The sequence below is a fragment of the Bos mutus genome, chromosome 2 (assembly GCF_027580195.1).
Source record: "Bos mutus isolate GX-2022 chromosome 2, NWIPB_WYAK_1.1, whole genome shotgun sequence".
Taxonomy (NCBI): Eukaryota; Metazoa; Chordata; class Mammalia; order Artiodactyla; family Bovidae; genus Bos; species Bos mutus.
Window position 1 is genome coordinate 44831646 of NC_091618.1, and position 15329 is coordinate 44846974.

General features: G+C 35.4%; 1 protein-coding gene across 1 annotated transcript in view; it reads right to left on the reverse strand.

Moving 5' to 3' along the window:
- Window positions 1-4191: 4191 nt before the first annotated feature.
- Window positions 4192-15329, reverse strand: part of BMPR2 (bone morphogenetic protein receptor type 2) — a 151743-nt gene continuing 140605 nt past the window's right edge. Inside the window, exons 12-13 of the mRNA XM_005904256.3 lie at window positions 12823-14102; window positions 4192-11568 (exon numbers count right to left, since the gene is read on the reverse strand). Of these exons, the coding sequence (XP_005904318.2) occupies window positions 11318-11568; window positions 12823-14102 (1531 nt within the window). The 3' untranslated portion in view covers window positions 4192-11317. The remainder of the gene's footprint in view (window positions 11569-12822; window positions 14103-15329) is intronic.

Here is a 15329-nt window from a genome sequence, read left to right on the forward strand (position 1 = left end):
TTCATATTAAGTAGAGAAGAAAGGAAGAGCTCCAGTGTTGAGAAGTTAAGCTGCCTGAGGACGTGATGGGAAGGGGAAGCACCAGGCAAGAGAAGAGCAGCTCTCCTTGGAAGATCATGTAACTACAATCAACACAACCTCTGCAGTTATCTTCCCACCACTCACCACTTTAGGATATCTTTTTGTTGCCATAGTTTAAGGCTGCTTTTAATACTCTTTTTATGGGGCAGGATAACCCCCAAAATATCCCAGTACAAAAATTTGTCAACAAGGTGGTCTAATAAGGCACACAGTCAAAAAAATAGAAACTTGTGTGTGCCTTACTTTGGGCTAATTGCACTCATCTCACATGCTAGTAAAGTAATGCTCAAAATTCTCCAAGCCACGCTTCAGCAATATGTGAACTGTGAACTTCCTGATGTTTAAGCTGGTTTTAGAAAAGGCAGAGGAACCAGAGATCAAATTGCCAACATCCGCTGGATCATGGAAAAAGCAAGAGAGTTCCAGAAAAACATCTATTTCTGCTTTATTGACTATGCCAAAGCCTTTGACTATGTGGATCACAATAAACTGTGGAAAATTCTGAAAGAGATGGGAATACCAGACCACCTGACCTGCCTCTTAAGAAATTTGTATGCAGGTTAGGAAGCAACAGTTAGAAGTGGACATGGAACAACAGACTGGTTCCAAATAGGAAAAGGAGTACGTCAAGGCTGTATATTGTCACCCTGCTTATTTAACTTATATGCAGAGTACATCATGAGAAACGCTGGACTGGAAGAAACACAAGCTGGAATCAAGATTGCCAGGAGAAATATCAATAACCTCAGATATGCAGATGACACCACCCTTATGGCAGAAAGTGAAGAGGAATTAAAAAGCCTCTTGATGAAAGTGAAAGTGCAGAGTGAAAAAGTTGGCTTAAAGCTCAACATTCAGAAAACGAAGATCATGGCATCTGGTCCCATCACTTCATGGGAAATAGATGGGGAAACAGTGTCAGACTTTATTTTTTGGGGCTCCAAAATCACTGCAGATGGTGACTGCAGCCATGAAATTAAAAGACACTTACTCCTTGGAAGGAAAGTTATGACCAACCTAGATAGCATATTCAAAAGCAGAGACATTACTTTGCCAACAAAGGTTTGTCTAGTCAAGGCTATGGTTTTTCCTGTGGTCATGTATGGATGTGAGAGTTGGACTGTGAAGAAGGTTGAGAGCCGAAGAATTGATGCTTTTGAACTGTGGTGTTGGAGAAGACTCTTGAGAGTCCCTTGGACTGAAAGGAGATCCAACCAGTCCATTCTGAAGGAGATCAGCCCTCGGATTTCTTTGGAAGGAATGATGCTAAAGCTGAAACTCCAGTACTTTGGCCACCTCATGTGAAGAGTTGACTCATTGGAAAAGACTGTGATGCTGGGAGGAATTGGGGGCAGGAGGAGAAGGGGACAACAGAGGATGAGACGGCTGGATGGCATCACTGACTCGATGGACATGAGTCTGAGTGAACTCCTGAAGTTGATGATGGACAGGGAGGCCTGGCGTGCTGCAATTCATGGGGTCGCAAAGAGTCGGACACGACTGAGCAACTGAACTGAACTGAACTGTGCTTGAAGTGTTTCTATATAAAATAGGTGAAAGGAATCTGTATATATTTTTTGAAACAAAAATTTGAAAATGTTTTGTTTTCAATGTCAAAACAATGTTCCAAATGTCAAAAATGTCTATTTTAAGACCTATAAATTAGTCTCCTCTGTTAGCCTGTGCATTCCCTGAGATTCCTTTTTAATCCTGACCCAATCTGCTTCCTCTTCCCTACCATCACTGACTCAGCCTTGGTTCAGGCTCTCATATTCTCTCAAGAGTGAGTCTCCATACTCAATTATACTAGTCTCCATACTCAACTACACTTCACTCCCTTCCTCTCAATCCATTCTTTATACTACCAGCTGAGCTATCTAATTTGAACCTTTCCTGCTTGAATTCTTCCATTGGTTTCCAGATAGGTCCAAACTCTCAGTATAGTATGCTAGAGTTTCTGTGTCCTAGTCCTGTTTGGGTCATCTCTTTCCACACTTCCAGCTAGCATTCCAAACTCTACATCCCAACAAACAAGAAAAAGCTCCACCCTTTCCAGCCTCTAGGGCTTTGTGGATGCTTCAACTTCTGCTAGAAGGTCATTGCTCATCTCTTAACTAATTCCTTATATTTTAAGACAATCAGTAATCTCAAAAGGAGAAATTCTGACTTAGTAAGACTGGATTAGCTTTCCTTGCCATGTACATCCATAATACCCCTAGTTTTCACTCCGTCATAGTACTTACAATCTGCACTATAATTTTAAGTCTACTGTGAGGGTGGGCTGTGTCTTTTATCTTCTACTACAGTGTTTCCAACACAACAGGTGTCAAAATTTTTTGATGACCCTTCAAAAAAGGAACTGATAACAACTGAAATTCCATCTGGCTTGAAGTTTCTCTCATGCCCTCAGTCCCACCACTCTCCTTTACTTTATCCTGCCCATCTGTGACTCTAAACTTCTCCAAATTACTTCCAGGCCTTTCCTACCTAAGAAACTTCAACCTCCGTATTGTCTATCACAGCAAGTCCAAAACCTGGCTTTCCAAAGTCTTAATGTCTGTTTGGTTCTATATGTTCTGCTTTATATTAATTCTCTATGCTCCTTTATTTCTGGTCACTTCAAGTATTATGCCTTCATTTTCCCTATTGAAATCCCACTTGTCAAGACCCAGCTCAATAATCATTCCCTCATTGTAGTCTTCCCTAGCTCTTCAAACACATATTGAATATGTAGTTTATCACTTATTGGGGTACTTACATGTCATCTTCTTTGATGTCACCACTTCTTGGATGAGCCTTCTCTCCTCACAAGATGCCTTCAGCTCCTGGGGGGCAGGAATCATGTCACACACTCAGTACACAATAATGATTCAATTTTAAGAAAGTGAACATATTATTTACATTATACCAATAAAATGAAGGCCACCCTAATATGGAATTTGGCCTTAAGTTTGAAAGACACCAGGTAGTGCAGTGGTAATGAATCCACCTGCCAACGCATGAGATGTGGATTTGATCCCTGGGTTGGGAAGATACACCCTGGAGGAGGAAATGGCACCCTGCTTCAGTATCCTTGCCTGAAAAATCTCATGGACAGAGGAGCATGGCTGCCTACAGTCCACGGGGTCACAAAGAGTCAGACAGGATTTAGCAACTGAGTACAGCACGAGAAGATAAAAAAAGATTAGTCACTATCTAAGTTTGCCCTTTGCAGAGAAGTATATAAACTGGGGAGATGAATCACACAGGTGTAGGTGTAAATGAGAGTAATTTTACTTTTGGCTGGTCGTTACTAAAGGTTCAGCAGTTCATTACTATACATTTTCCCCAGGTCATATTTTCTCTAGGGACATTTAGTTAATCATCTTGAATATTACATAGTGGGTTTTATAGAGAATTGCAACATCCTGTAACATTATATTGTTAAGGTTGGGCATGTGAGTCAAAAGGAAAAAGATACCCCACACCTATTATCCCCTACAATATTTTTTAAGGTGACAACAGAGCAAATGGGAGTAGACCATGCTTCTCCTCAAGCAAAAGTTCCTTCTAAAAATACAAAGGTCTAACTGAAAAGATTATTTGCTGCTGTGAAGCACAACAGCATTGTCAAGCCAATAAAGATAGTTGTTTTGGTAACTTTTCAGTAATCTCAAATTGCTTCATGTTATGTTCCTGGAGCCACTAGCGGATTTCCATTTTTAATTTTGAGTTTCTCTTTCTATAAGCAGAAACTGAAAACTATATAGTTCAAAGCAAAATGGAAAATACATTAGAATCTCATCTTTACAAGGTCTGTGACTTTGGGCAAGGTCTGTGGCTTTGACTTCTCTGAGTCATTTTTTATATATAAAATGTTAATAGTAATATGCATTTTGTAGAACTGCTATAAGAATTACCAACATACATAAAATAAATAACACCATACCTGGCATACAGTGAGTGTGCAACTATTATTCTAATGTTAGTTGATTTTTGTTTTGATGTATCATACTGAGTAATGAAAGTCATACTATATCAAACAATTGCTATTCTGATGCAAAATACCTAAAATATCATACTAACAATCATATTTGTTGATAACCTCATAAAATCAAGATACAATCACTGTTGTCATTAATATGATCTTTAATAAATGGAATAATGCACCATTTTACAGCAAGCCTTTTTTAAACCTAAAGAACTCCCTTAAAATCTCCTTCTCGAATGTCTCTGTATCAATACAATCTTTTTATTTAGGTTTATATATATCAAAGCATTTACTTACAATTATTCATAGAAAACTCTTTAGTGGCTTAATGTCAGCTTTCATAGTGGCATCCATAGATAATACAAAAGAAAAGTGATTTGCTTTATTTCATACTCACACCGATCCATCAAACACAACTTACACAGCATAGCAAGGTCTCAGACGGCTTATACAAAAGCAAAATAACTGAAAGCAATTATTCATAAATTCATATATGATATTCTATTGGTAATGTAAGAGCAAAACACACCAACAAGAGATACCCGTTAACAAGAAAGAGGGTTCTGAGGAATTGCCAATATTTTTCAGCCTTTCTCATTAGAGAAAAGCATCCTCAGAAATGAATACTCTGTAGCTTATGTTTCTCCTGTCCATTTAAAAAAGCACGGTGGCTACACATTTCCATGTTTCAGCTACTACAACACCCTAAGAGTTAGTGTATTTTACAATTATCCACTTATCTTCATCTGAAAAATTATCAACAGAAAATTAATGATGATTCCAGCTTATACAAACACTTATACAATATGATCTCTATGGAAACATGACAAGGCATACAAAAACTGCTTAAATAAATAAATGTGACCAGAAAAAGAAAAGCCACAGACTCTAAGCGATTTAGCATTAAACCAGGACTTATCTTTGAAGTTCATCTTTTATTAGTATTTCAGTTTTCTTACTGTTAAGCTTTAAAAATGTGTTTCCCTATCACATTTCAGAGGGTTGGTAATAAGGTGGAGAGCCTGAGACAAGAGACTTGTTACAAGTAACTTCACTGCAAGGATTTTAAATATACAGCTTACTAATTTGGAGTTTGAACTTGTCTGGAAGAAAAATTCTATTTGGATGTGATGATGTGATAAATAGGTTACCGTAGGTTACCTTCTCAAAACCATCCAAGCTATTACTAAAGCTATAAACTCACTAGTTCACTTTTGAAGACAGTTTAATAATGTTAAATTACCTCTTGAAAAATTTTATTTCTGAGGAACTACTTTACCAAACTCCCCCATTAAAAAATGAAACGAAATGAACTGTCTCATGTATAACTATTTAACCAAACAACAGAAACGGGTTGAAGACTGTGCTTCAACTCTAAGGCCTACATATGCTGTAACATGTAGCGAATTAGTTGAGTCATTTCCCTCTATTCAGTAATTATAAAACTGGGCAAGTTTTTACAATTAATGAAATTTGGTATCTATGTAAAGTTAAGTCAAATCGTAAGATGAAACATTAAATGAACTCTGTGTGTAACAAAAACTTAAATATTCAACTGTATCTAATTGCTTGTTTGCTATCAATTGAAGTTTTTCAATGTGCAAAGGGATGAAAGAGACCCTGAGTTTTTAAGTAATATTATGTCTATAGAGTGAGTCTAAAACAGGAAGATGGTTTTGAAATCTTAAAGTACAAATAAAATGGAAAAAAACCTACATGTTGCCTTTTAAAACATTAATGACAAAAACAAGTTGCAGTTTAAAATACAGTAATTTGCTTAATATTGTCATAAACTGGACGTGCTAATCGGTGATAAGATTCTTTGTCTCTTACCCAGATTTTAAAATCTGGGTCTCAAATTAAGTTAAAAAAAATAATTTTATAACATTTAATAGTAACACGATGGATATCACAGTAATAACGGAATTAGAATTTTCAAGATATATTTATTTGGGGCATAATTTTAATACACAGCATAAATTCTTAAATATTTACTTTTCCAATGTTACCAGCCATGAGATAAACCTTTTCTTTATATGTACAACACTCAATTTTAACCACTTAAAAGTTAAATGAAAGTTGTTATAGTCCAGTCTATGTTGCAAAAAACAATGACAAGTATTTCAAAAGTGGTCTGCAAAAATGTTTGTAGATAATACTTGATTGTTGTAGGGTTTGCTTTCAAAAGTTAATCTTGCATTTTGTGTTTAATATTTGATGCAAAGAAATATGTAAAATGTTGTGGCTCAATCATAATGTTAAGCCTGCTGCAATATAGGTTAAAAATAACAATAAAGTGATATACAATTCTGTATGCATGGCTTTTTAGTTATAAACTATTGTATAAAATCACAGAACTCCACAATTTGACTAAAAAAAAAGTTAGATAATATAAACTGAAGTGCTTATTTGCTGACAATCTGATGGTTAGATCTACTGTCAAATGGAAACATCTTAATTCTGAATTCTACCCTATTTAACCATAAATGGAGTAATGAACTTGAATATAACAAAGCATAATTTTAGGTGTTCTTAAATATAAGTAGGTATGAAAATAGTAAAAACTGAGGAGAAAATGGCAAAGGAACCAAAGAAATTTTGTGTGAAGAACTGAGACTTAAGTGTCGAGAAGCTTGAAGCATCCTGAATAACAAATGTTGGAGAGGATGACCAGTCGGTCACCCTCCTTTTTATTTTATCTGCTGGTTAAGATAAACAGATATAAAATTAAACAGGAGGGAAGCAGAATAAATGTGAAGAAAACCTTCCAGACACAGAAGATTGCAAGTCAGATAAACAAGGGACAGAGTAAGACAGAAACTAACAGGTGAATGAAATAAAGTAGACCCAGAGTGCCATCCAGGGATTTCCTCTTTTCTTGTATGTTAATCAGGGAACCTGTAGAAAAGCCTACTTTTGATAATATTTGTGTAAACTAGTTCAAATAGTGATTTGCCAGATTTACTTAATCAAGGATTATCATCTAGGAGTGGATCACACAAGGTAGTTTTGGCTAAAGTTTACACAGTTCAGAATCTAAAAGTTAAAATGAACTTTTATTTGCTGATGAGCAAACTGACAGTAAAAGGTATGAATATTTAGAAAAATCTTACTCTGAAAGACTCCTGGGGTGTCTATGCGAGAATTACATAATTTCTAGGATAATTGATCTAGATAATCAACCAACATGTGTGTACAGATTCCAAGTTTAAGAAGTTAGCTTGGAAGATAGAGTAATATATATAGCAATCTGTGAATAGTTATTGATATGTAATAGCCTGCATACAACTGGTAGTAAGTTTAACATAAATTTATAAAAGGTTGTAAAGAAATAGAATGTAATCTCATATTCTAGGAGCTAATTACCTCCAATGAAATATTTTTATAAATAAGAAAAAAGAGTTTGTGAATTTCATTTGGCTTTAGAAGCCAGGATGGAAAATATTTTAAATAAACATACTTGCCAAATTTTGTGATAATTCCCACTGAAACACATACTTATTTGAGTGTTCCTACCTTTAATTATTGTCACATTCAGAACCAACACATTTTCCAGAGTGAGTGGATACACCTAAGGAAGCTATACAAATTGCTTTATAAAAACAGTATTTTCCTTCTATTCTTCCTACAGCCTCTTCTATTAGTTCTCTGGATTAGTAAAATTTTCTAAAGTCATTAAAAGTAGAAATTTTCAAAATGAAGTGCAAGGACTGATGGGACACATTAAACTAATTCCACCAGGTCAAGAATGGAATCAGTTTAGGAAAAGGTCTCTGTTCCCACAATTCACCTTTGCCTTTCCCATTTAGTTTTGTAATACAAGAATATCGGGAGTGAAGAGAAGTTAAATGATTTTAAGATTCATGATGGCACATGTGGGATTGAATTTCGTCTTGAATTAGTAATTATTTCTCAAGCAACAAACACCACAGACATGTCTGTACATCTTCTTATGTTTTCCTAACTCTAAAGCCATTAAGGTATCTGGTTTGGCTTATATTCAAGCCACAATTGTGCTGGAGTTTAATGACTAAATTTCTTACAAAATGTTAGTCCATCATGCATTCTGTCATACAGCATGTAGGCAGTGTGGTGTGGATGAAAGAGATGTTAAGAGAGCAAGCCTAGGTTAAAATAATCACAGCTTTGTCATTTACAAGGTGTAGACCTCAGGCAAACTAGCTAGCTTCTCTTAGCTTCAGTTTCCCCTATTGTAAAATGGGAATGGTAACCATAATGCTCATATGGTTGTCATGAGGAATCAAAGAGATAATGTATTTGTATCGCAGCATTCAGTATGTAATAAATGGCCAATTACTATTTGTATCTTTGCCTTCCCATAACTTTTTACACCAGTATTTTTTTTCCCCAACTATGCATTTATAAAGAGGGAACTTTTTAGGAGCTATCATTAAATCATTTTGTCTACATTCAATTCAAATTAAGTTCTTTCAAAGACTTAGTTCTGATATACAATTATGATAGTTAAGGGAATTATTTTGATTACCTATTATGATGCTTTTAAGGTTACAATACTTTTAAGGTTGAATTTTAGTATTTTTTTCATTAAATGAATGGCCTCTTATTCAAAGGAGCCCAAATGATTTTCTACATACAAAAATTTTTGAATACAGTTAAATATTAGATTTAAGATACATTTATTATTAAATAGTTTGCAAATGAGTATTTTATGTAATTTTGCTTGCTTGTATATTTGCAAACAGATTCTAAATCAGTCTGAGGTAAATTTAACTTAAAATTTATTAAAATGATCTACACTCTCTATTTCTCCTACTTTACCAAGAGTCTGCTAATAAAAACATAGAGAAAGAAAATTATTTGTTTTAAGCATGCCTGCATAAAATGGGAAACTATAAGGAGTTCTTTTAATTTGGTATACCAATTTTTGAGAGCATTTTACTATTAAATACCAAAAAATCCTGAAAAACTTACAATCATCTGGCCCAAACACAGTGTAGTAGAATGTAAGGCAACTCTTCTTCTGTCTGGAAAAGATCAGTTAGACCTCAAATGGTCATTTATCTTTGATGCTTCCAATTGAAGAAGAAATAGAATTTATTTTGACTCAAAGGTATTCTACAATTACTTAAAAATAATATCCTGAAATGCAGTTGGAAGACATTTAAAATTAAGAGAACCAAGGGAAATTTTACAGGAAAAAATATAAATAAATCATTACATAGATAAAAAAATAAATGAAAAATTTTTATGCCAGATGACTGAAAAATATATTAAGGGTCTGAATGAATAGAAGGGCCAATAAAATACAAAAGGTGGAAATCTTGGGCACTAGCAAAATAAGGTCATTTCTAAGATTTCAAAACTGTGTTCATCAATCCAGCTGAATAAATGTTTAAGCACTGTGACATCTCTCTTCATAAGATCACAATAGATGGCAAACAAAAGAAGGCTTATATACACAAGTAAGTCATACATATTTTGGATAGCAAATTGAGAAACAGAGTCTGTCTTTTTTTTTTTTTTGACAGAGTCTGTCTTTAGCTAAGTGATGCAGATAGAAGAATATGAGTGTGAAAACTTTGTCCAGGAGATAAAAATCTCAATCAGGAATTTGTGTTTTCCTGTGAGCTTTTTATCTCCAGAGAAATCTAAGAACTGAAAGTCTATGAAGTAATCTGAGAATCTGGGGAAAAAGTGAGCTCTTCATTGTTTGCAAATTGATAGAAAATAATTTGTGCTTATAAAAAAGGCCCTTATTTGACATAAAGTGCTTTATTTATAAAGAAAAAAAACATGCAGAAGTTGTTTTAGAGACGATTATCAGTAATGAAAGAAGCAAAGGAAGCTTTAAAAAAAAACATGATCTGAATATACATGATGTTATCACTAAAAGGTACATTCTAATATAATGTAAAATCATAAAACGATGCTCACATATCAAAGATATAAAAACTGGCAAATGGAAAAACTATGAAAATAAGATTAGTGAAGAAACACAGTTTTGAAAAGAGAGAGGTAAGTCTCAGTCTGCTCAAAAATTATAGGTTTGGCAGCAATTCTTCCTTCCACAGGGACTTGGCATGCCAGTTGAATGATTTTTCCACACAGTGTTTTAGGTCATGGGAAAAGGAATAATTTCCAGATAAAGTTACTAGGCCTCGTTTGGGAAAATATAAAAAGATACTACAGGTTCACAACTATGAATTACTTTTGAAGTTATTTTGAACACGATGTAATTTTATTTATGTCAAACACAGCATATTCAGAGAATGAAGACTATAATACTACATTGTGTTAACCATCTACCTACTTAAAAATTCCATAAGGAAAGCTCTGTAAGTTTTCTGATAAAAATGTGCTTCTTAAATAAATGAATATGGAACATGAACATATATATATAAAATAAAATGGAAAACAGCTAATATTTGACTTGCTCTTTGTTCTGTGCTCTTACGAACTTCCAAAACCAGAAACCAAGTATGTTTATTAAAATGCCCGGAAGGAAATGTTTAGGATTTGGAAGGATAAAAGAAATGGCATTTCAAATTAGGTTTTGGTAGTTCCTTCTTTAGAGCCCTTTGAGACGTTTCTGCATTCTCCATAAGGAGAGAGAAAGCAAGAAATCAGGTAGCTGCTTTCTCTTGTGCAAAAACTCACTGTCAAAGAACTGACCTGCCAAAAGTATGGAGGGTGGGGAAGGAAAATGTTCATATCTTGGAAGAATGTGTGCTCTGTTAGGAAGAGAGCTTACGAGAAAGCTTATTTGTGGCCTATAGACTATTGCACATTCAAACAAAACACAGAGAAAAGAATGTCCAACAGATGATGCGTTCAGGAACGTATCAACATACAAACTAGCTTGTGCCCAGAAATAAAACATGGATACCAGACACCACTGCAGTCAAACCTGTCTTAATTTGCTTCTGATTTAATGACCTTTAGAAACTGGTCCAAACTGATTATCAGCAATACATTGTTTCTGCTTTTTTTTCTTAAAAAAATATTTTGAGACCACTTTTGATACACACACATATAATTCTGTGGTCATAACAGACAAATATAACTTCAGCGAGACTAAACAAAAGTGCAAAACTTAAAAAAAATTAAAAAATATGGAAGCATAAGCTAAATTTTTCTGCATAGCTGAAATCTATTTAAAGCAAGTCCTTGTTGCAGGGGTAGGAGGGGGTACTGACAGGAGGATAAAGCAGTTTTTTCTTTTAATGTCTTCTGCACATTTAAATGATGCAAAAAATAATTTCACTCCATAGGTTTGAAAACATTTCACAGACAGTTCATCCCTATATCTTTAGACACCATCGTCGTGGCAGTGCCTCCGTCTGCAAGGTAAACAGTGGTGCTGGATTTGGAATGCACTGCCCTGTCTTTGCCATTGTTGTTGACCTCACAGTCCAGTGGTTCAGTGGAAATGACCCAGGTGGAAGGGCGCCACCGCTTAAGAGAATAGGGAGTTTTCACTCGTTTCTTGATCTTTTCACCAGATCCTGATTTGCCATCTTGTGTTGAGTCACCTACTGAAAATAAAAGTGCAGAAAAATGAACTATACATAAAGAAACTACTAAAAAGTAAAAATTAGGGTTGTAAATGGAAAAGAGATCAAATGAACATCTACAGGAGAAGCTACCAGACATTTCTTAAAATTTATGATGCCAGATAGTATTTTTCTAACTTTACCAAATTATTTTTGAGATTCTTTAAGCACGATGTTTCTATAATTGGTTGAATTATTCTATAGGCAAGGAAGAAAATATAGAAAAACCTCAAAAAGCAAAAACAGAGGAAAAAATTCCAAGTTCTCAACTATATTCTCAAATCCTTTGGTTATTGGTAGAAATCCTAATTTGGCAAAATGCATTTAATCTTTCTATTTCATGATCAAAGCAGGCACCTAGAATATAATTATTTTTTCAGAAGAATGACATAAACACTAGAGTGTAAATTTTCTAGTAACTTCCCGTTCCCATACCTGACAAGACATTTTAAAAATGTGGACCCTTGCTATAATTTATGTCAACTCTTCAATACAAGCTACTCAAGCAAGGGGCTAGATTCTACAGATTTTTTGACAATCTAATCCCAGTAGCCCATTTTGTAGTCTTTGACAACAAACATAAAATGCAACTTCTTCATAACTGCTATCAGTCTAAAAGAAATGTCATTTTGTACAATAATGACTGTTTTAGTGAGCTCTCCTGTCTTGTGTTATAATCCCTCAACGGCCATAAACCAAGCATCAGGTTATTTGTGTAAGTGGCTAAGGGCCCCATAGCACCGTGCTACAGGCACACAGCTCCTGAAAAAACTGACATGAAAAACCAAGAATAACTTTGTAGTTTCTTTACAGTGACTTTTCTGAATTTTCTTTGTACTTTTCAGATTTATTAAGATTAGTCTGATAAAACCTAAATGTGTATATAATAGGTATAATATGCTCAACAAAGTGCTTCTAAAGTTGTATTGATTATCATTTTACTCAGATGCTTTAAACTAGAAAGTACAAAATCTCAACTATGTACAGCAAGTATGTGAGCTGCATTATAAGCTGCATAAGATACACATTAAGTTGGTAATTATTCTGATTATTGTGACATTGACTTTTTAATTATCAGCAAAAAATTACCTTTTTAAAAACAAATGTCTAATTACTTTTGAAATCCAACCAAATGTGGTAAAAGTAAATAACTGCTAGTTGAAACATAATCTGTTTCTAGCTAAGTATATTTAAATGGTCTCAAAATCCCTCCATTTACACAATCCCTCCACTTACACTGCAAACTGTTGCCATCAAGGACATTGGTGGCTGAAAGATCCAGAGAATTAGGCCTCTGTGCTCTTCTAGGCTTTGATGGTCCGGGGTCTGCTACTGTGCTTGGAACACCCTGTGTGAGAACTTCTTGCTCAGAACATGGATTGCTGTTGTTGTTGTTGGAATTAGTTCGGCCGCCTTCTAGGGGCCGTTCTCTCCTGTCCACAAGACGATCCAGAACACCTTCATCATGGCCAGCCTGCTGCTCTCGTCTCAGTAAAGGTTCATGCTCATCAGGACTAGAATTAATGTTCAGCCGAGTGTCCTCACCAATGAACTGATTCTGCAGCATTTCTTGGGCTCTGTGTGCCACTGTGTTAGCTGTCTGGCCAGATGGTACTACGCCATTGGCATACTGAGTAGTGGCAGTATGGGAATTAACGCTGTGGTTTCTACCTGCCACACCATTCATAGTGACTGTCACTATATGAGGTTCTGCAGCATTGATTGTATTCATCTTGGCAACTCCAGTTTCTACTTGTTTCAAGTTTGATTTGTGCTTGCTGCCAAATTTCAGCCTGGGCTCCTTTGTCGAATTTTTGGTGTTTAAAGGCAAACTAGTAGGTCTCTTAGGAAGGTTCTGTTGCTTGGGGAGAGGATAGATCTGAGCAGGTGGGACATCAGGAATTAAACATGCTTGGCCATTTGCAGCCTGTGTGAAGTCCTGCTGCCCAGTCACTTCAACTGCAAGCTTTATAAGTGGGTAAAGCAAGCTAGAACTGGTACTGCTCAGTGGGTCTGGCCCACTGAATTGTTTAAGAGAATGCTCCATGAGATTCTCATCAGAACTTTCCTTGAGATTTTTATCGACTTCTTTTGGGTCCAGCTTGTTGGTCTCCAAGTCTTCTTCGGTCAGTTGTAAGCAGACAGGGGTTGGCCCGACTGGCTGTGAAACATTGGTGGCATGCAGACTTGTTTCATCTGGGTATGGCACCTCGGATATAGTGGTCATGCCGGTACTTGGAGTGAGGCCAGTGGTGTTTGTGGTTGTGGTGTTGGTAGACAAGCTGGTGACACTTGTTTCAGGGCTGGGGATTCGAGCTTGTGCTTGCTGCCGTTCATAGTTAATTGAGTTTCGGTTCTTTTCCCCTATAGTCAAAGGTGTGCTGGACATCGAATGCTCAGAGGAAATGTTCTTCACAATGCTGTCAGTGTGATGAATAGAATCTTCAATGTATGAGGAAGAAGAATAATCTGGATAAGGGCCAATCTTTGGCACACGCCTATTGTGTGACAGGTTGCTTAAAGAAAGAAAAAAGTGTCACATTGAGAATACATTTATGACAAAGTGACTCTTCAAGTTTAACAACTCTGATTTTTAAAGTACAAACTGCCCTCTCTTTTATTCCTAACCCACGTTAATTCTTGAAGCTATTTAAAAATTCTAACCAAATGTTAATCCAGTATTGACAAATATGAACTAATAATTTGTTACAGGCTAGTTTAATGCCATTTAAGCCTATCAGAAAACTGATAGGGATCTATATGATTTTTATAGATTCTCATTATTTTAGTTTATAAGAGTTATTAATTTTAAAAAATTTCCCCTATAGTTTTGTAATGTTAGCAAATATGTCTTTATGAATTGTATATTTGCTCAATTAGACATAAATGTCCATGAAAGAAGGAACCAAGACACTTGTCTTTTGTGTTTCTGTAATTCTAGATACACAGTGGCTACTCAACAAATATATTACCAATTAAGTTCCAAATGGTAAAAAGAATACAAGCTTTTAGGCTGTTCCAAAGTGCTCCATTAAGTGGCATACTCTAGCAAAGGAACATATCTTCCTAGGTAGAGACTGAGCCATATCAATGGAAGTCCTAGAGCCTAGAGTATAAGGCAGAATGTGATACTCAGATTAAAAAAAAAAAATCTAAGACTCAGAACCGCTCTCCAGTTTACCAAGGGTTTTACACTGTAACTGTCACATCTTGAGAATGATGGTTCTTGGGCAGCATACTGTAATCTAGTTATGTTTTTAAAAATAAAAACCAGGCCAAGATACCTAAGCAACCCAATATTGTTCACTGATAGGTGAACAAATATACTATATGATTTTACTTTTATGTTGAATCTAAAAAACCAAACAAATGAACAAACAAAACTAAACAGAAACACAGGCAGGGATACAGAGAAGAAACAGGCAGGAGCCAGAGAAGAAGGGGTTGGAGGGAAGAAAAGGATAGGTGAAGGAGACGAAGAGGTATAAAATTCTACTTTCAGAATAAATGAGTCATAGGTATGAAATGCACACTGGGGGGAATACAGTAAATAACTATGTGATATCTTTGTATGGTGATATACCATAACTAGACTTATCTTGGTGATCATTTTGAAATGTACAGAAATAACAAATCACTATGTTGTATAACACAAACTAACATAATGTTGTAGGTTAATTATATTTTTTTAAAAACTCACAGAAAAAGCAATAAGATCTGTGGTTAACACAGGCAGAGGGGAA